Source organism: Triturus cristatus, chromosome 3_1, assembly GCF_964204655.1.
Source record: "Triturus cristatus chromosome 3_1, aTriCri1.1, whole genome shotgun sequence".
Classification (NCBI taxonomy): domain Eukaryota; kingdom Metazoa; phylum Chordata; class Amphibia; order Caudata; family Salamandridae; genus Triturus; species Triturus cristatus.
In genome coordinates, this window is record NC_140583.1 from 100,384,745 (window position 1) to 100,404,729 (window position 19,985).

The following is a 19,985-nucleotide window of genomic DNA, read 5'->3' on the forward strand; positions in this document are numbered from 1 at the left end:
CATTTTCAAGAATGTGAAAGTCTTCGGCCACAAAAAACTGGGGCTCAAATGGCTGTCTGTGTGTGTTGAGAGTACACCAAAATCCAGTGTGAAGCAGCCACTGTACCCACACTGTAACAAACCCATAGAGAGACGTCTGGTAGCATAAAAGAATGGTTTCCCAGAAATCAGACAGTGGCTACTCCGTAATTGTCATGGCAACCTGTTATCTACCTTTCAAATGCGCCCCCAGTGTTGTATGTAAAATCCAGAGCCAAAAGACTGGTAGGGTAAAAGCGAAGGTTTACAGCACCCAGACAGTGCATACACCGGTATTGTCTTGGCAGACTGTTTCCTTCCTTTTAAGTGCACCTCCAGTGTCATATGTAAACCAGGCAGACCTGTCAAGTAGGATTTGACACTACAGCAGGATTTGACACTGTAATGTCAAAAAGGATGCTCATAGCCCCCACTTTTTGATGACCTCAGCTGAGTCATCCATGCCCATTTAAATCAACCTTTTAATCACACTGACCTAATGTGTAACTTCTGGCAGGAATTTCACATCTAATTCACACTTATTTGAATGCAAACTGCTGGTTTAGAGAAATTGGAGAGCAAATACAAATTAGCCTCGAAGGACTTCAGGCAGGAAAAAAGGTAACTTTCTCAAAGTTACTTTTCCTTAAAATGTATTAAAAGTTCAACTTCACCACTGAATTAGATTCTAATAACTATTAGCAATAGTTGTTTCAGTATTTTTCTATCTAGTCCCATTCATTTACAATATTAGGATTTTAATCTGGACTTTTGTTTTCTGCCTAGGACAGCTAGGCCTTCAACAGTGAAAAGTAATTTTTGGCTGCTAATCACTTCTAAGGACATGTTAACATAAAATTTCTACATTTCCTACTTTTAAATACCATGCAGCCTGCGTTCTGGGCTATGAGGCCTACATGATGCGACTCATTAATATTTAAAAGTGAGGTTTTGACCTGTCAAAAGAGTTTATTTTGACAGGTCGAATTGCAGTGTTTATACTGCAACAGTCCGGATACAATGGTAGGCATGAAGCTATATTTTACACTGTTACTGTGGTGGATAACACAATAGTTGCTGTTGTCCACAAATGATACAAGTGTCTAATAAGGCCTGCAGTGCCTAATAAGGCCTGCAGTGCATTTTGTACCATATAATAGGGACTTTTAGGTGAACTAAATTAGGAATATGCCAATATTACCATGTATAAAGGAGACCACTGCCACTTCACCAATGGTTAGAAGGGTTAAAGTGCACTAAGTTCTAACACCAGCAAATATATAAGGTCCAGGAAAAGGCAAAAAAAATGGTCACTACGCAGAAAAGGCTGATTTCTTACAGGTGTTAATGGAGTAGATAAAGTAGTCAGTCCTTGCTTTTGTCTGTATGTAAGTATATTGTATTTCGGTATGAAACCACCAAAATGCAGCAGAGAAATTTAGAAGGCCAAAGACGATTATAAAGTCAACAAATGATAGGAGAGATAGCTAGATTGGGAACAGTGATGTTCTTTAAAGAGGTCAGTCTTCAACTTTTTTATAAGAGCATTGGAGTGATTCTGATGGATACTTGAATGTTGTTCTACATCTTGAATGCATAGATTGAAAAGTATGCCTGCCTTGTTTTTTCTTTTCTACACATCCTAGTCTGAAGTTAGGTGTTGTACTGGCTGTGGGTGTCCTTACAACCACCCGCAATGTTGAACTTGTTTACAAAATAAACATGGGTGCTGGTCTAATAGCTTTGTAAATGATGCAGCTTGTTTTGAAGATGATGTGGGCTGGCAGGGGGATCCACTGGAGTTCCATCAGGATGGAGTGATGTGCCGCTGTGGATGAGACGTGCTGCAGCATGTAATATGCCCTTAAGGGTGCCAATGTGGAGTCTTGGAGTAACCTGGCATTCATTGAAAGTTGAGGTTGGAAGCTGTCAGGATTCATGTAATTGAGCCAGGTGTGTGCAGTTTTTTTGTTTGTTCTTAGCAAATAATAAAAATTCTCTCTTGTTTGGGTTGAGCTTCAGGTGGACATCCAGGTCTGGATGTTGTGTAGGCAGGCGCTGGATGTCTGACGCAGGGGATACTTTCACGTAGAGTTGCGCGTCATCAGCATATTGGTGAATATTGAAGTGGTTATCGGGGATTAGAGGACAAGCGGATCCAAGTAGAGACTGAAGATGGCACGAGACAGTATGGAACCCTGGGGACAGTGTAGGTGTTAGGGATATTTTGGGACCTAGAGGTAACCATGTGTACAATCTTGTGTTGGGGGAAAAGGTAGGAAAACCAATGAAGAACATGGCTGGTGAATCCCACTTGAGACTCCAAGGTGTGTGTGAGGGTAGGATGGTTAATTGTGAGAGCTGTGAGAATCAAAAAATTCAGGAGGCAAGGGCCATCTTCCACCTTTGTGTCAAGATGTGTGGCTACAATGTGTAAGATAGCAGTCTCCATGCTGCAGTGTGATCTGAAGCCAGGCTGATAGTCATACAAAAGATTGTTTGCATTGATGTGCTATTGGAGTTGAACACTGTTGAACTTGACCCTTTCCGCATGGTCATCCACAGATATTTTGCCTTTACGGTTCCATTTATGTTGAATTCATTTTTATTGGCCTTAGGACTCTGTGCACTTTACCACTGTTAACCACAAGTGCTTGTGCTCTCTCCTTTAAAACACGGTAGAATTGGCTTATACCCAATTGCATATTTAATTTACTTGTTAGTCCCTAGTAAAGTGGCACTACATGTGCCCATGGCATGAAAATTAAATGCTACCAGTGGGTGTGCAGCATTGGTTTTGCCACTCAGTTAAGTAGACCTTTAAACATGTTTCAGGCCTGCCATTGCGGCCTGTGTGTGTAGTTTTAAACTACCATTTTGACCTAGCAAAATAAGCTTTTTGCCAGGCCCAAACCTTTGTATTTAACACATAAATGCCTAGCCAAGTGTACCCCCTGGACAGCACAGAGGGCAGGGTGCACTGAATGTAAAAAGCAGGACTTGTATGTTTAAGGTTTACTTGTCCTGGTTGTGAAAAACTCTTAAATTTGTTTTCTCACTACTGTGAGGGATATCTTTCACATAGGATAACATTTGAGTTGCCTTATTACATTTTATAAGTATAATTTCCAAATGGCAAGTGATAACGAGTTCATGTTTGGTGTCCAAACTTAAGATAAAGCCAGATTTAAAATTTCTATTCTGAAAATTTCACTTTTAGAAAGTTGGCATTATCTTATCCTGGCCGGCATGCTGTCTCTGGGTCACATGACTTTAAAAAAAAAAAAAAAAAAAAATTCTTTATTCGGCCTTTCAAAAAAAAAAGGCCATAAAAGATACAATTAAAACAAATACATGATAAAATTTCTCATAAAAAAATCCCATCGATTTAAAATTCATCGCAGACAGGAATGATCACAGTGATTTCTATTTACATGGTTAAAGTGGCAATGCAGGGAAGATATCAAGGTTAGGAGCATCAATTTTGATCAATTTAACAGTAAATCAAATAAATTAAATTACCCTAAGTTCGGTCTATGTCGCATAATATACTGTAGGAGGTTAGAAACGATGTAAACCAGCCCCTCCCCCTTGAGTGACTGTAAGAAAAGTAGAGCTGGGCGACAGGTACGAAAGCCCAGACGTTTTAGTAGGGGGATTAGTAGGTTTCTCCGTTGGTCCATGTAATATTTACAGAAGAAAATGGTGTGGATGGTAGACTGGGAGGAACTTCCATCACAGGGGCAGGGTGGCAATATTTTAGCCCAATTATTCCTCAACGGAAAGGCCACCAAACGATGAAAAAGATTCAGTCTAAACCTAACTAAAAGAAACAGTTCATAGGAAGTTATAGTATAAGTTAGGTAAGGCTGAATCCCAAAGACCGTCTGGACTGTTAAACTGTGCCTGGCTGTTTGTTTCATAACCTCAGAGTTGAGTCTTAGGTCTTCAAGATGGTTAAAACAAAGTTTATAGAAAACCTTTCTTGTTAACTCCTCGATCTGAGTAGGGTCATGGTAAAATTTTGCCAACCCTAAATCAGTTAGAAAATTTTTGACATAGACTAACCACCTAGATCTATGTGCATTATCAAGGCCCTTGCAGTCTTGAATAATTTTTTGGGTGAAGACTGTTTGTTCTGAAGACCAGATTCGGTGCCATAGTAGCAAAGGCTGGATTCTCACCAGGTCTATCACATAGGGAAGACCCAATTCCAAATGGCAGGAATAGTTAGCAGGTGTAGTTGGTAAGTCGAGAAGATCTTTCAGAAAGCCATTCTCTACTGACTGAATAGGACCCACGGCTGCATGTCCCCATACACCTGCACGATATAAAGCCACTGAGATGCATTTGGCTTTATAGATTTTAACCATTTCCACAGGTGTTTTTCTCCCTAGTTTCCTAGAGAAATTTACAAGTGCGGAGGTGGTTCTTGCAAAGTTCAGTTTTCTCGCTTCAACTGCCGGTTTCCAGCTTAGTTTTTCATCGATCATGACACCGAGATAGGGATATTTGTCAGTGGTTAATAATCTTTCTTTGTTCAAGTAAATGGGCCTAGTTTTATTTTTCCTGCCAATGCCCGCCTTCATGACGAAAGTTTTCCCGATGTTGACTTTAAGGTCTAGCGTGGCCATAAATAATGCATAGCTACTTAGGGCCCTCTGGAGTTCGTTGGGTGTGCGAGCCAATATCACTGCATCGTCGGCGTACAAAAGAGCTGGTACGCGACGATTTGCTACCGTAGGAAGGTCCTGAGCTCCTCTCAACATCTCCCTCTCCAGACCGTTGGTGTAGAGCGTGAATAGAAATGGAGCCAGGACACAACCTTGCCTCACGCCCTTCTCCACCCCGAACGACACAGTGAGTTCTCCGCTGATTCCAAACCTTACTCTGGCTGTTGCGTCAGCGTAAAGTTCCCTGATGTAAGTTACTACAGTCTGTTCCACCCCTAGATCTAATAGGATGGACCAGAGTTTGGAGTGGCTAACGCAATCAAATGCGGCTGATAAATCTACGTAAACCATATAAAGAGCTCCAGCCTTGATGTTGACATATTTATCAATCAATAATGATAAATTCAAGGCTTGGTCTATGGTCCCCAGACCTTCACGGAACCCATATTGTAAGTCGGATAGAATGTTATTTTCCGCTGCCCTCTCCTGCAAACGATCAAGTAGTATCCGGCCCATCATTTTTCCCGTGGAATCCAATAGGGAGATGGGGCGGTAGCAGGAGGGTAAGTTCCTATCCCCTTTCTTGAAGATAGGAACTAGTATGGATTTCTTCCAGGATTCTGGAATGCCAATAGTAGACAGCGCATTGAAAGCCCTGGTCAAAAGGGGGATCCAGAACTCGGAGTGGATTTTGAAGAAGTCTATTGGGACACCATCAGGGCCCGGTACCTTCCCTTTCTTGCTTGCGTTTAAAGCCCGTGCGACCTGGTCACATGTAATAGACAGATCAATAGGGAAAGTCGAAGGCTGTTGGCGAGAAAAATCATTATCTCTAGGGGCAATTGATAACGAATTGGTCATAAAAAATTTTGAAAAGTGCTCTACCCATTCCCTTTCATCTATAGCGACCTCTACACTTGGAAAGCTACCCTTATCGATCAAAAAAGGTGTTTTTACCACCTTCCAAAAGGCGACACTGTTATTGCTAAGACAACTCTCATGTAGTTGGTCCCAGAGTTGTCTTTTTAATTCCAATTTCCTTTGCTTTATAGCAACATTATAGGCCCTCCTTAATTTAGATATTTCTGCGCGGTCCCTAACTTTCTTGTGTAAAGCAAGTTTTAATTTAGTGTAGGCTGCTGTGCACGTGTGGTTAAACCAACCCTGTCTATTCCTTGTGGAATAGTTCTTTTTTGCCATTAGGGCTTTTTTTACGGTCTGTATCACAGTGCCAAAGTTAATAATAACGTCTGCGTCTGAGGTAGTCAAATCCAGACATTTCATAACAGACAAGTATGCTTCAGTGACCACTGTATTAACAGTTTCAATTGGATCAACTAAAGCCCACTTGAGAGAGTAGCCATTGAATCTAGCTAGTTCTAGGTTGTTTTGATCAAGAACGCTAGGGAATTTAGTGTCGGGCCTAATGGAAAGAAAAAAAGTGATACTAAGAGGGAAGTGGTCGCTCAATACGGTCTGATGGATGTTAAAGGTAGTATCCCTCATTATCGAACCGCTTGAAAACAAAATGAAATCGATAGTGGAATTGCATCCCTTCCCATGGTAGGTGGGGGCCAACATCGTATTTCCATTAGCTAGTTTGTTCGCGATTCTCAGATCTAGCTTAAAAATTATTTCATTTAGTGAGCTACCTAGAGTCGAATGGGTGAAATGTGGAATGGGATTATCGTCCTCGTCATTTAAACCGCATAGAAAAGGATTGGAAACACCACAAATAGTCTGGTTAAAATCACCACCCCATATGATGGTCACCTCTCTGGCTGATTTCTTAATTATAGATAGTATTAAGGAAAAGATAGAGTTAATTGTTTCCGTTGCGTCTGAGTCGGAGAGATTATTATAATAATTGACCAAGAGGAAAGAGTCCCTCGCATTTAGTGTGAGGCTAAGAAGCTGAAAGTTGGGGTCAAGTTTTATGACCCTTATCTTTTCCATCTTGATCAGATTTGATAAATAGATAATTAATCCTCCCTTAGCCCGGCCAGAATTAGAGTGTTGGGCGGGTGAGAAATATGTTCTATAACCATCCAGATGGGTCACTGTTGTCAGCCATGTCTCCTGTAGACACAAAATGTTAAAATTTAAAATAAAATTAGTCCAGACGTCGTTCCCTAGTTTGGAGCGTAGACCAGCTACGTTCCAAAATGCAGCCGCAATTTTTAATTTGCTGGACTCTTGATCAGATGTAATTTTAGGATGTAATATAGGGGTCAGAGATTCCAGCGATTCGTCCATCGATTGAGAATCGGTATTTAATGACAAAGATAATGGCTTCTTAGTAACTGAAACAATGCAAATTAGAGAGGAATGGCAAGGATCACTATTTGCTTGTATCTTCGTTAGACTGCAAAAAGTGCCCCGGTTGAAATCTCGTGGGGAAAGTCAATCGACATCCTCTAACCCTCTAAGGGGAGAAAAACGGTTGTATGTTAAGATATTAAAATTAGAGGGCCTTACTCGGGCCCATGAATAGGTATTGGGCTGTATTAGGTTTTTGGTTAATATCTGTGGATAAAAATAGGTCAGGTCATAGGTTCTGATGGAACTTTGATCCTGACCTTGAAACCAATTAATTATGTGCCTGGTTGCCCTGTGATCTCTAAAGTTGACAATAATCACATCGCCTTGAGTTTCCTTCAGCCGTGGGCCGACCCAGCCAAGTCTGCGGACATTCAGAATTTCTCCATTAATATTTGGAGGTAAAGGCCTATTCTGTCTCAGCCAGTGCATCACCTTGTTTTTCAGATCGTAGTAGCCCTCTTTTTTCACTGCTTCCAGGACCGGAACTCCTGTCAAAACTACAACATAAGGGACCGCCTCTGGGGGTAAGTCTATGTGATTGCAATTAAGACCCTCATTTGTTCCAGGGGCGATACCAACAGATACATTACGTGGTTTATATTCTGGTCCACTAATTTGAGGATGGACAGTAATCTGACCTTGTACTGGTTCGTTATTGCTTTTTTCGCTAGATGGCAGGTTTTTTCGGCTAAATAAAGATGGTAGTTTTTTATTTGCCTCTAAATTGGGTTGTCTATCATTAGTCACTGAGGATGGTTTGGGAACAGTAGGGCTGTTTAAGGTTACCAATGTATTAGACAGTAGGTCTTTCAGTTGGTCAGTGTTTTTTAGTGTCAGCTTCTCTATTGACTCTAATTGTTTGGATAAACCCTTTATTCTTTCTAATAATGGAAGAGCAAATGATTTGACTAGTAATTCCAGTCGACCCGTAATTTCATTCATTATTAGGTCGTAATTACAAGGGTCTGACTGAATGTCGGGGCCTGTCTGAATATCGGGACCTTTTATCTGTTTAGCAGGTGAAAGACAATCAATAACGATGTTTCCCGCTTGGTTAAGCTTGTTGTTAGCGGGTGTATTGATTTTATTGTTTTTCTTCGCTCCCTTCTTTCTTTTTTTCAGGGGAGGAGGGGCTGTAATAGTAATTCTTCTACCCTTCTTCTTTTGAGGGCTGGTGACAGTGGCCCTAGAAGGCGATAAGACCAATGTTATACAATCAGAGGAAGGATTAGAATGAGATTTAGAAACAGGCGATGTTAAGTGGATACGGGATTGTGTCAAGGAGGTAGAGTCACAGGCGGGTAAAGGGATTCTAGAAACACTCCAAGGATCATGTATTAGACAGGGAACAGGTGTTGTAGGGTTCGGAGATACAGCCAATTGAATCAGTCCAAGCGAGGAGCGTTTGTTTTGAACGTGTTCAGCCGATAGGTGTCTCTCCACCATAGCAATCTCCTTTTCGAGAACTGAGGCAGCCCTAGTAATAAAATTGTCCAAGGTGCCTCGCACTGAACCGCCCAACAGTGAGTCTCTACTCTTCGAGGTACCTGTTGACATTATGTCTATTTAATTGATCGGCTCAAAATAGTCGTTGCAGATGATACAGTCAATGTCACGCAGTGGTGTACTCAGTGATCAGTCACGGACTAACCAATAGAGGTAAGATGGTCACAGTATGTAAATGTGGATAATGTACCTTTCGTTGCGTTGACCAGATCTCAGGGAGTTGGCCCAGCCCAGCCTCTTCCTGCCCCTGACGGCCACAGACGGCCCCCCCTTTGCCCGGGCTTAGCCCGGCGCCGCCCGCGCGCGGTCCCGCGACGCGGAGGTTACGGCGATCTTTTGTGCGCCTCCTGGCGCGAAAACTGCGTCGGCGGCTCCCCTGCCGCAGAGACTGCTGGGAAGGGTAGTCCGTCCCCACTCCGCGGCCGCTGCTGGAATAAGCGGCGGCGGGAGACGGGAGTGCAATGGCGGGGAAGGCAGTGCTGGAGCAGGTAGGGTAACTGGCAGGCAAGGTCCACAGATTTAGAAACAGAGGCCCGCTCTGCCGAGGTTACGGCGATCTTTTGTGCGCCTCCTGGCGCGAAAACTGCGTCGGCGGCTCCCCTGCCGCAGAGACTGCTGGGAAGGGTAGTCCGTCCCCACTCCGCAGCCGCTGCTGGAATTAGCGGCGGCGGGAGACGGGAGTGCAATGGCGGGGAAGGCAGTGCTGGAGCAGGTAGGGTAACTGGCAGGCAAGGTCCACAGATTTAGAAACATGACTTGTATAGCTGACAGTTGGGCTTTGTCTTCCACCTAGACAGCCATATAGAATGGGAAGCTTAGGTGTCACCGGATGGGACATAACAGGCAGGATGGGTGGAAGGAGTTGGCCTAGCCCCACTTACACCTGAATAGGCCGTTCACACAAAGGGGTGCATATCCAATGTAGTAAATCTGGAGCCAGGCCAGTAAGGCAGGGCATCTGTTCACTTCAAAGGTATGTTTCTAGAGGCTTCTCCGCACTTCAAAGGCACAACTATGTATAGAAGAAGGACGTCAGTCACCAACATTTCAGTACACTTCTGGACCTGTGGAAACTTCCAGGAGGACTGCTGTGCTGGTACAGGACGGTCACTGTGCTGGTCTTCTGCTCTAAAGGAGCTGCTGGCCTGCTCTGCTGACCTGATGCCTACTGCCCTCGTGCCCGGTGAAGAGGAACTGGACCTGCAACATCATCTTGAACCCAGCACCCCAGAGTGACTCCAAGGGCTGGTCTGCTGGCCTCCAGATCTGATCCTCAGAACCATAAAAGGCTCTTCAGCTACTGGACTGAGCTGCATTGAGTTCCTGACCCCAAGCGGTGCCTTTCAGTCTCTGGACCATTGGTTTGGCCATGGGCTCATAAATCAAGCTTTTGGATTCTTAGCTACTACGAACTGGACCATTTGCACCGAGACTGTGCCACTCACACTAAAAATCCAGTACGAGCCGCCGCCAGCCCATCTCATCGCATAGCCACATCTACCGCCCACGGGGGACCACTAACCCGTTGCTCCAGCCCACCCATCAGTAACGCCTGACTGCTCTTCATACCACACGACTAATGCCTGCAACACTCTCCTTGCTTCCTGCTTCATTCTTTAACACAAATGCGACTCTTGATACAAAACTAGAGAAGGTAAACTTTCAGCTGGACTAATCTGGGACTTTATCCGTCCTCCTGCTTCATCACAGTCCTCCTGAACTTTTCACTTGGCCCAGTCCAGTGGCCACAAAGGCACGCTAAAGGCAAGCTCGTCTGTGCCTGTCCGCGCCTGGATCACTTCGAGGGCCGGAAATACTGCCTGTTTTGTCCCAGTAAAGGAGACTAGGGTTAAGTGGTCAGGTAAAGCCCTTCAGTTCTTCAATAAACCTGATCACTGCTGCTTTCGAGTTGATCCCATTCAGGATCTCTCAAGATCTCTGTGTTATAACTGTTGAATCCGTTTCACCAACCATGAGTCGTTGTCTAACACCAAACATGCTCTCTTTGCAAACACTCCGCATCACACCTTCTCTAATTTCCGCCTTGCTCTGATCAACGCACCGTCTCTAGTAAAACTTGCTCATGAGCCTGCTGACTTTATTGAGCGTCATCAACTGGATGTCCTGATTATCACAGAAACGTGAGCTAATAATCATTCCAGCCCTGCCCCTTTAATAGCAACCCCACAAGGTTATTCACGGTCAAGAGTAGAAAGAGTGGAAAAAAGAGGTGGATGTCAAGGGATAATTAACAAAAGCCATTTCAAATGTAAAACTGACTCTACGAACAATTCGGAGTGGAAACTCTCTCCTTTAGCCTGGAGTTAACCAACAACTACTCTTTCAAAGGCCTGCTCATTTATCGTCCCCCATCATCATTATCATCAGCATCATCAAAACAAACCTAAACAATATGCCCCTCGGTTCACAGATACTCTTCGTCTTGAAAAACAAAATTGCGGAAAGCTCGAAAAGAAATGGATATCAAACTACAATTCCTCTGACAAAGTAATTTACAAATGTTCCCTGGCCAAATATAAGGCAGCTATTACCAAGGAACAGTCTAACTATTATACGCAAGAAATTGAAGCATCAAAGCACATAAACAAACTTACTAAAGCTCCAGAGAATAAAGGGAGCAACATCAGGCAATCCTTCTGTGAGGAAATAGCCTCTCACTTCTGTGACAAAGTGGAACAAATGTATACCCAATTCACTTCCTCTAGAACCTTCAATCTCAGCGTAAGCCCCACTACAGCTCAAGCTACCACTAATATAAGCCCTCTAAGTTCAGCCAATTCTCATTTATCACTACTGCAGACAATTCTAACATCAAGAATAACATCTTGCCTAATAACAACGCGGGGTGGAAGCCAACTCCAGTTATCGTTCCTCATTTTTCACCTTTAGAGTTATTGTCTCTGCCTCCCGGCCCTTTTACCACAACTCCCTTCCCTATCCCGGCCCATAGAGATCCTCCCTCCTCGAAGAATCCCTCGCATCTTCTAGAAGCTGCTGAGGCTGTAACAGACTCGACGTCTGGCATAATCGGCCCGGACGAGCCCCTGCATGGCGATAGCCTTTTGTCTTGGAACGTGGCAGGCCTCCTCGACAAATTGTCTAACCCTGCATGGATTCAAATCGTTTCCCGATATAGCATTATTTGCCTGCAGGAAACCTGGACCTCTACAGAGCTCCATCTCCTAGGGTATCAGACCTTTCACACCCCAGCTTCCCCCAGCCCCCACGGCAGAAACAAGGGAGGACTTACGATCTATATTTCTGTAGAATCCCGATTAAAATCAACTTACATTACAGGGTCCTCTTATTATCAGTTAATCAGTCTGACCGGCGGCTTCATTAACAATGTCATCTTGGTCAATTTCTATAATAACATCCCAAATGCACACTTGGACACAGTGCTTAATGGATTAAAATCTGACCTAACAAAAAAAGAGTCCCAAAATAACTCTGATACTTTAGTCATCTTGGTAGGCGATTTTAACTGCCAGCTATGTTCTCAGAGTATTAATGGCACTTGCGGTCTGACGACTGAAATGGATGATTCTCCCAATCACTTTTGCCACACCAAATTGGGAGACTTGTTAAATGGATTATTATCCCATTTTAATTTATCTTTTGTCAATGACCTATGTCTTCCACCCAAGTCCTTTAAACCCACTTATAATGGGATAGGTTGTCACACCACGATCGATTACTCACTTATATCTTCAAGGTATTCAGGATCGATAATTACTTGGGAGACCCTCGACACTGCCATTAGTGATCACTATCCTATTGAGGTAACTTTAAAGCTAACCTCGATCACTAATGACATGATCAGGCAGAATCCCTCTTATTCTCCTCCCCTGCAGTTGGGAACCACCATGGGCCTTTTTCTCAAATGGGACAAAGTAGTCCCTTCTAGTTTTCTTAAAAGCTTGGTCACCAACGCTTATGATCATTTCCAAATCTGTTTGTCACCTACGGAAAACTCGCAGACAATAACAAACTCCTTCTCTGCAATTTTGTCAGAAATTAAATCTCTCCTTGCGCGTGCACCAAAGAAATCTGCACCACCTATCCACGGCTGGTTTGATAGGGACTGTTCTAAAGCCCTGCGACTTCTGAAAGCAGCTTTGAAGTCTAACCCTAGAAACCGCCTAGAGGTCCAGCATGCCAGACACAACTATCGAATCAAGCGTCAGGCAAGGAAAAGCCAGCTGAAGTTGCTGGCCTGGTCAGCCCTTGTGGAAGCCTCCGAGAAGAGGGATAACACCACTTTTTGGAGGGCAGTTAATGCACCCTTTTTTCGATCTTCTCAGCCCCCGATCTTGGACTCAGCCATTACCCCTGAAACCTGGGTTAAACATTTTAGCACTCTATATAATCCTACTAACCTGGATAATCAACCATTTGAGAATGAAACTGATCCTAACTCTCCTCCTGACTTAACTATTTCTACTTCTTTCCCTTTAAATACCATTTTTGACCATGTTGAAGTACTGATGGCCTTAAAAGATAGCCCTTCCGGGAAAGGCCCAGACTGCGTCCCTATAGACGTTTTTAAGTCACAGCCTGATTTATGGGCCCCACTACTCACTAACGTACTGAATTCTCTGAATACCATCGGCTTTATTTCCACCTGGCCAGAGGCAATTGTCGTCCCGATCTTTAAAAAAGGCGTGAGGGATAATCCCGCCAATTATCGCCCAATTTCACTCTTAGACTCCCTTATGAAGGTAGCCGGGCGAATCATTTTAAATAGAATACACGACTGGTTAAGCACTCAAGATATTATTTCTGATATGCAATATGGCTTCAGACAAGGCAAGGGTACCATTGAACAGGGCTTAAATCTGACCCTAATAATAGCCAAATATACCCAGGCGAAAAGAGTTAACCTCTTCATAACTTTTGTAGACCTTAGCTCTGCATTCGACTGTGTCGATCACAGGCAGTTATGGGAATCCCTTACAGAGATCGGCCTAGATCCTATTATTATATCATTTATTAAAGAGCTGTACAGGGATGCATCGGCCCGCGTGAGATATGGTAACAATGGAGAATGTTCTGACAGATTCTTTATTAGACGAGGTGTCAGACAGGGTTGTATATTAGCTCCTTTACTTTTTACCCTTTATAATAACTCTGTCAGCCACCATCTGACCAGAAATTTCCACGATTACCCTACAATTAATGGTAAACCGATCCCCATTCTGTTCTACGCAGACGATGCGGCAATTATGTCCCAGACTCCCACGGGCCTACAAAGGGCAGTTACTGAATTTACTGACTTTATGTCAAAGAGAGGCTTAAATGTTAACACCTCCAAAACTTATACTATGTCCTGTGGTCTAGGGATCGGAAAAAAGCCATGCACCATTTTTCTGAACGGTAAAAAATTAATTAATATTGATAGCTTCCCTTACTTGGGCATCACTTTTAATAAGAGAGGCACGTGGCGAGCCGCGGCTCAAGCCAGAGGTTTAGCATTGTCTAAAGCTATAGGCGCACTGACAAATTTTTCTAAAAAACTAGGGGGCCGCCCAATACGCCCTTTACTTGAGATCTATCGCGCGAAGTGTATTTCAACTGGCACCTATGGATCTGGGATCTGGGGGATCGAACCCGTTGAACAAATCCAGCGCCTCGAGAATGCTTTTCTACGCTACCTCTTGGCTGTCCCCCCAGGCACTTCTACTCATATGGTGCATACCGAATTGGGCCTCACACACATTGTAGATACGATTAATTCCTCTCCCCTTATTTTATGGCATAAAGTCTGGACCAATGAAGAGACCCCATTTAATAGGGAAATTATCACAGACTGTCTAAAACTGACAGAGGTCAGGAACATTAAGTGGTTGAATTATGTCAAAAGGTTGTCCACTGACATCGGGCACCCGGAATTTTTTGCCGACCCACTAACCTTAACTAACATATCAAAAGTCGAGTTAAAGCGACTTGTTCTAAATCACCTGTGCCGCAAACGCTGGTTCTTAGAAAAACAGAAGACTACAATTGCTGACTATCAAAATTTGATTACTATGAGTGGCACTCAGCAATATTTACTATTAGAACCATCACCGTTTACCCGTATGCTCCTGACCCGTTTCCGCACTAACACCTTTTTTAGACTTCTAACCTTCCCCAACCCAAATTGCTGGTCCAACGACTTACAGAAATGCCCCTGTGATGGCCTTTCGATTCAATCTAACATTCATTGCATCCTATTTTGTAGATTTTATCAATTGCCAAGGACCATTTTTTTTAAACCATTGCTCAAATCTTGGGGTTTACGCTCATGCAAACCGGCATACAACAAATTAAAAACCCTGGAAACTCCTTTAGTCCTGGCAGCCATGTCATCTTACCTGAAAACGACGATGAGGTTGAGGACATCAATGCAGACCTAAGTGGACTTATATCTTGAGGCCTGAGTGTATCTAATCGTGTTACAAATTGAATGTAATTTTAATTGTTTTTAATGGACTTTTTATATGTATGTACTTTTTTGATATTGTTTTCACATATCGAATAAAGTTCAATATCTATCTATCTACTGCAGATGTTCTCAACTTGCTCAACTCCACAAGATTGGGGTCACCTTGTGATCCTTGCCCCCCTTTCATACTGAAACAGATGCCGGTTTCGATTGCTTCATATCTAACTAACATCTTTAACAGGATGTTTAGCTCTGACACCTTTCCCGATTTATAGAAAAAGGCTTCTATTTTGCCACTCCTTAAGAAACCTAGCCTAGAACCTGATAATCCAGCTAACTATCGCCCTATCTCTAGGTTACCATTTCCAGCAAAAATAGTGGCAAAAAATATTAATACACAACTGACACAGCTCATTCAAGAAAATCAGTTCCTGGATCCCTCCCAATTCGGCTTTAGGGCCAAACACAGCACAGAGACGGCCTTAATAAAGACCGCAGATGAATTAAGAACCATCTTTGATAAAGGAGCCTCTGCAGCACTTATCCTTCTCGACCTGTCAGCGGCTTTCGACACAGTTGATCATGCTACTCTCGCTGGTCGCCTCAAAAAATTGGGCATTACTGATAAAGCTCCTGCCCTACTTCAATCATTCCTAATGGACAGAAACCACTCAATCATGTTGGAGAATTTCTCATCCAAGCCCTTCTCTCTTCTATGCGGGGTCCCTCGGGGATCTTCCCTGAGACCCCTGCTCTTCAATATTTATGTTACTGAGCTGGTTTCCCTGATAAGATCCTTTTGGGTTCATCCCCACATCGTACGCGGATGATACTCAGATTGTGGTGTCTGCCTCTAACAATGCGGAAGTCACCATTTCTCAGTTACACAACTGCATGAGAACCGTCAGCAACTGGATGGGTATGCATTGCCTTAAATTAAACTAGGGCCGGACTGGGAACCAAAACCAGCCCTGGCAAAGTGCTCGCCCACCCGTCCCCGGGAGGTTGGGTGTGCGGCCAAGCTCTCTGCCACTGCCGGTTTTCGGCCGATTTTGTTACAGGGACGATTTTGTAGCTATGCTGCAAAAATGGCCCTGTAACAAAAATGGCCCCCTGGGGCCCAAAACTGGCCCCCACCCCTGCGGCCCACCGGAGGATTGCCCAGTGCTCGCTACGGCCAGTACAGCCCTGAATTGAACTCGAAGAAAACACAGGTCATACTCTTCGGTAATAATCCACATTTCTGGAGCCCAGCATGTTGGCCACCAGAGTTAGGATCTCTCCCCTTCCCAGTCCAAAAAGTGAAAAATCCAGGCATAACTATTGTTGACAAACTGAACTTTAATAAGCATATCAGCTCCGTCGTCTCCTCCAGTTTCAACACTTTGAGAATTATCAGGAGGATCCTTCCTTTCATTCCTCTTACTTACAGAAAAACAGTCCTCTCTCTTCTAATTCTCACAAAAGTGGACTACTGTAATCGACTCTTTGTTAAGCTCTAAAAATAATACGTGAAGAAACTTCAGAGCGTGCAAAATGCGGCGGCTAGACTTATTCTTGATCTTCCTAAGTTCCATTCTGTCTCAGCCTCCATTAAGGGGCTCCACTGGCTTTAAGTGAGTAACTGTATCAAATTCAAGGCGCTATGCCTCGCCTATAAGGCCCTGCATGATTTAGGTCCTGGTTACCTCATACAGTCCCTTTCCTGGTACATATGCAGCAGAAGCCTATGATCTAAAAACACCTTGATGGTCACCCACTCCATCTTTAAGACACTCAAATTGAGGGGTAGTTGCTTATCCTTGGAAGCCCCGGCTCTACGGAACAGTCTGCCTATAAATATCAGAGCAGCTTCCACATTACTGAGTTTTAGGAAACTGATAAAAACTTGTCCTTTTCATTTCAAGCCCTCTCTTGCTCTTGCCTAAACTGCCATTACTTATCAGCGCCAAGACACCCATGGGTATTCAAGCGCTTTAGAATTGTATTAACATGACATAACAAGGAGAGGAAGAGTAGTTCCTCTTTCCACTCTGTTTGGAGGTTCCCGAGAACCACCCAATCTTTTTTTGTAATGTGGGCTTCCTCTTTCTTTGATGCAATCCTTGTTGTGTCTGGTGTCCTAGTAGCTTTCTTTACACGTGTCCGCCATCTTTAGAGGTTAATCAAAAATCCAGTATCTGTTACCCAATCTGCTCTGATGTCAATTACTGGTATAAGGAACCTACTTTCCAAAAGATGAAATTACCACTGAAAAACATGAAATGACCATTGTGATGATACCCTTAGCAGTCAGAAATGTTAACTCTAGCTGACCCAGTTGGAGCGAAGCTCCAAAGTTTGGCCCACCGAAGCTGGACCTGTATCCTATGAAATATATTGTTTTTCTATCTTACAATTCAGCCCTTTTAATAGTTATAAAGAAAACAATACTACCAACCCTGAAGGGTTTCGAAGACACCCAAACCGTTCCCCAATGGCGCACATTGACTATAGACCCTATCTGAGAGGACATATAGAGCCTAGCTGTTATACTCTAAAAGCGCTTGGAGCACTATCTTGACGCTAGAAGTTTTAACCTTCTTCTAGGTTTTTTTCCGGCTCTGTTTCACAAGTCGGTGAATAAAACGCTATTCTTACTAGCAGGGCTGGTTTTTACTGTGCATTAGGCCTATTATGTGGTATATAATGTGTTGGACTGTGTCTGAGTTTCTAAAATACTACCATCACCTGGCATTAGGATTGACTGTTTCATTTTGCTACCTCTGGTGAGTGAGGTACCAAAGGAGTAGCTTTATTATCTACTTGTAGTGCATCAGTGTTTGTGGCCTGGGCAATAGCCTCACCATGGACACTGCCCAGGACCCTAAGACAAGCCTCACATTATACTGGAATTCTCACAAACGTAGTTACTCAAGGTACATGTATGTTCTACAGTTTATTCCTTGTCCTATTTTGATTCAGCGGATCACTTCCAAGTAATGAATTGCAGCAAATATACATTTGGCTATTAACGATTTGCATCTAGATTTCCAAGTAGTTCGTGTTTCACCAAAGTGAAAGTGGCTAACCTTTCAATATCAGCTATAGAAACTTTGTCACTCATGTCATCGGAAGAGGGGTTCCTAGAAGATGGTGTTCGAGGATAACGGTGACCATGCAGCATCAACCATCAGCTATGAATACTAATTTGTTATTGGGCAATTTGTTATACAGACACTCAGGAAGGCAAAGGAAGAAATGTGTCTGCTGTGATGGAGTGTTCCCTTTCTGCATCGTTGTTTTAGAAATATAACTGTCCTTCAGCGTGTGCATGTCTGTCAGCGTCTTCCATATTTCTTCCTCCTGCAGCTGATCCGCTCCCTACATCTCCTCACCCGACACATCGTGTACCGAGGCTTGAATTCAGCTGAAGAGATTTTAGCTCTCTTTCCAGAAACCTTTCATCAAAGTCTGAAGAACCTTCTGGCCAAAATAATCCTACAAAGCGTGTAAGTATTTGAGCTTTGACAGAAGCGGCTTATAGGGATTGAAATTCTACTGTGGGCATGGGAGGCCACCTGCCTTGGCTAGGAGATTGATGTCTCAGAAGTACCTGTAGGTAGATAGATTAACAATCTGTCTCCCTTGAAGGGACTGTTGAGACTTGAGAAGGTCCAATCTGATCCATCCAGTAGAACTGGGGCTACAAAGTTTTTTTTATTTATGAACTAGTGGTCAACTGCTGGGAATCTAGTCCTGTTGTGAAAACCACCCCAAAATCCAGCTCTGGGGAAGACTGAGAAAAATGACTCATGGGGAGCACAGTGGTTACTGGGTTGCCACAGTGCTAGAGAAGAGATAGTCGCACATTGTGGAAGCAGAGTCCAGGCCAATGATAAGGAGCTGGATGGAGGAGGACAGGGAAGGTAAGCAGTAGACGCTGCTTGTGGGGATGGTGGTGTGAGTAGGCATCACGGTATGGTAGTGAGACACGAGGGCGACCCTTAGGGACCTAGACAAGCATTAAAAATACTGTATTTGAAGTCCTTAGTTCATATTTCAGACTGTTTGACTACTACCACCTGCATTCACTGACCCTATTGTTTTGGGTCGTGTGAGGCCATGTGCAGGAGTCTTGGATCCGCTTTTCTATATTTGGAGCAGGGACAATATGGGAAAGTTCAGAATTAACATCCTTCCCATTCCTCAAAATGAGATCCTCTTGAAAACCTCCTACTTCCCACTGACTTCTATATGTCATCTGGCGGATACAGTCTGGGTGGCTGGAAACTGGGGGAGGTTTGGACTCTTCAAATAGGTCACAACTGTAGTTTCTTTAAATTGTTTTCCATATTTTCTTTGCTTGATTGCCAGAGACGTACTGTCCTAGAGGGATATTGTGTTAGTTCCAAAGAGGCCAACATCATAAAAAAAGAATGTAAAAACTCATTCAGCCTGAGTCATTGCTACATCCACTGTAGCCTCACATTGGATTGATCCACACACAGTTGTATTGTAATTGCATTGATCTAGTTCTTATTACCCCTGATGAGGCGTTGAATGTTTTATGGCAGATAAGACACTGCTCCGTAGCTCTATAGGTAGTGGTTAATCCAGGGTTCATTTATTATTGTTCTAGACATGTGGGTTGTTAGGTCAGTCTTGTGCTCTAGGAAACTGAAGACTTTCCTCCCTGTTCAAGTGGTAATATATACAGTTAATAAGATTTAAGAGTCCTTATTATAATGAATTAATGCAAGTGGAAAAAGAGGGGTGAGTAAATAGGATTGAGGAGGTTAGATATTGTGAGATAGCAAGGAGGGGTTAAACAAAATGAGAAACTATGATGTATGTGAGCAGAAGGAGTAGATGGGTTTAAAATATGTTGGTATTGCACAATTGGTCACTTAGAAGGAGCGTGTATGATTCATAAGAAGCGGTGTGGATATTTTACGGATGTATAGTACAGTGTAAGGTGGCAGGTATGTGAAAGGGTAGCGTTAACCCAAAGGCATAGAGAGGTTGACGTGTACGCA

At 43.4% G+C, this 19,985-nt stretch overlaps 1 protein-coding gene across 1 annotated transcript in view; it reads left to right on the forward strand.

Moving 5' to 3' along the window:
• Nucleotides 1–19,985, forward strand: part of COMMD9 (COMM domain containing 9) — a 45,952-nt gene that overhangs the window by 19,329 nt on the left and 6,638 nt on the right. Inside the window, exon 3 of the mRNA XM_085643480.1 lies at nt 18,319–18,458. Within this exon, the coding sequence (XP_085499606.1) occupies nt 18,319–18,458 (140 nt within the window). The remainder of the gene's footprint in view (nt 1–18,318; nt 18,459–19,985) is intronic.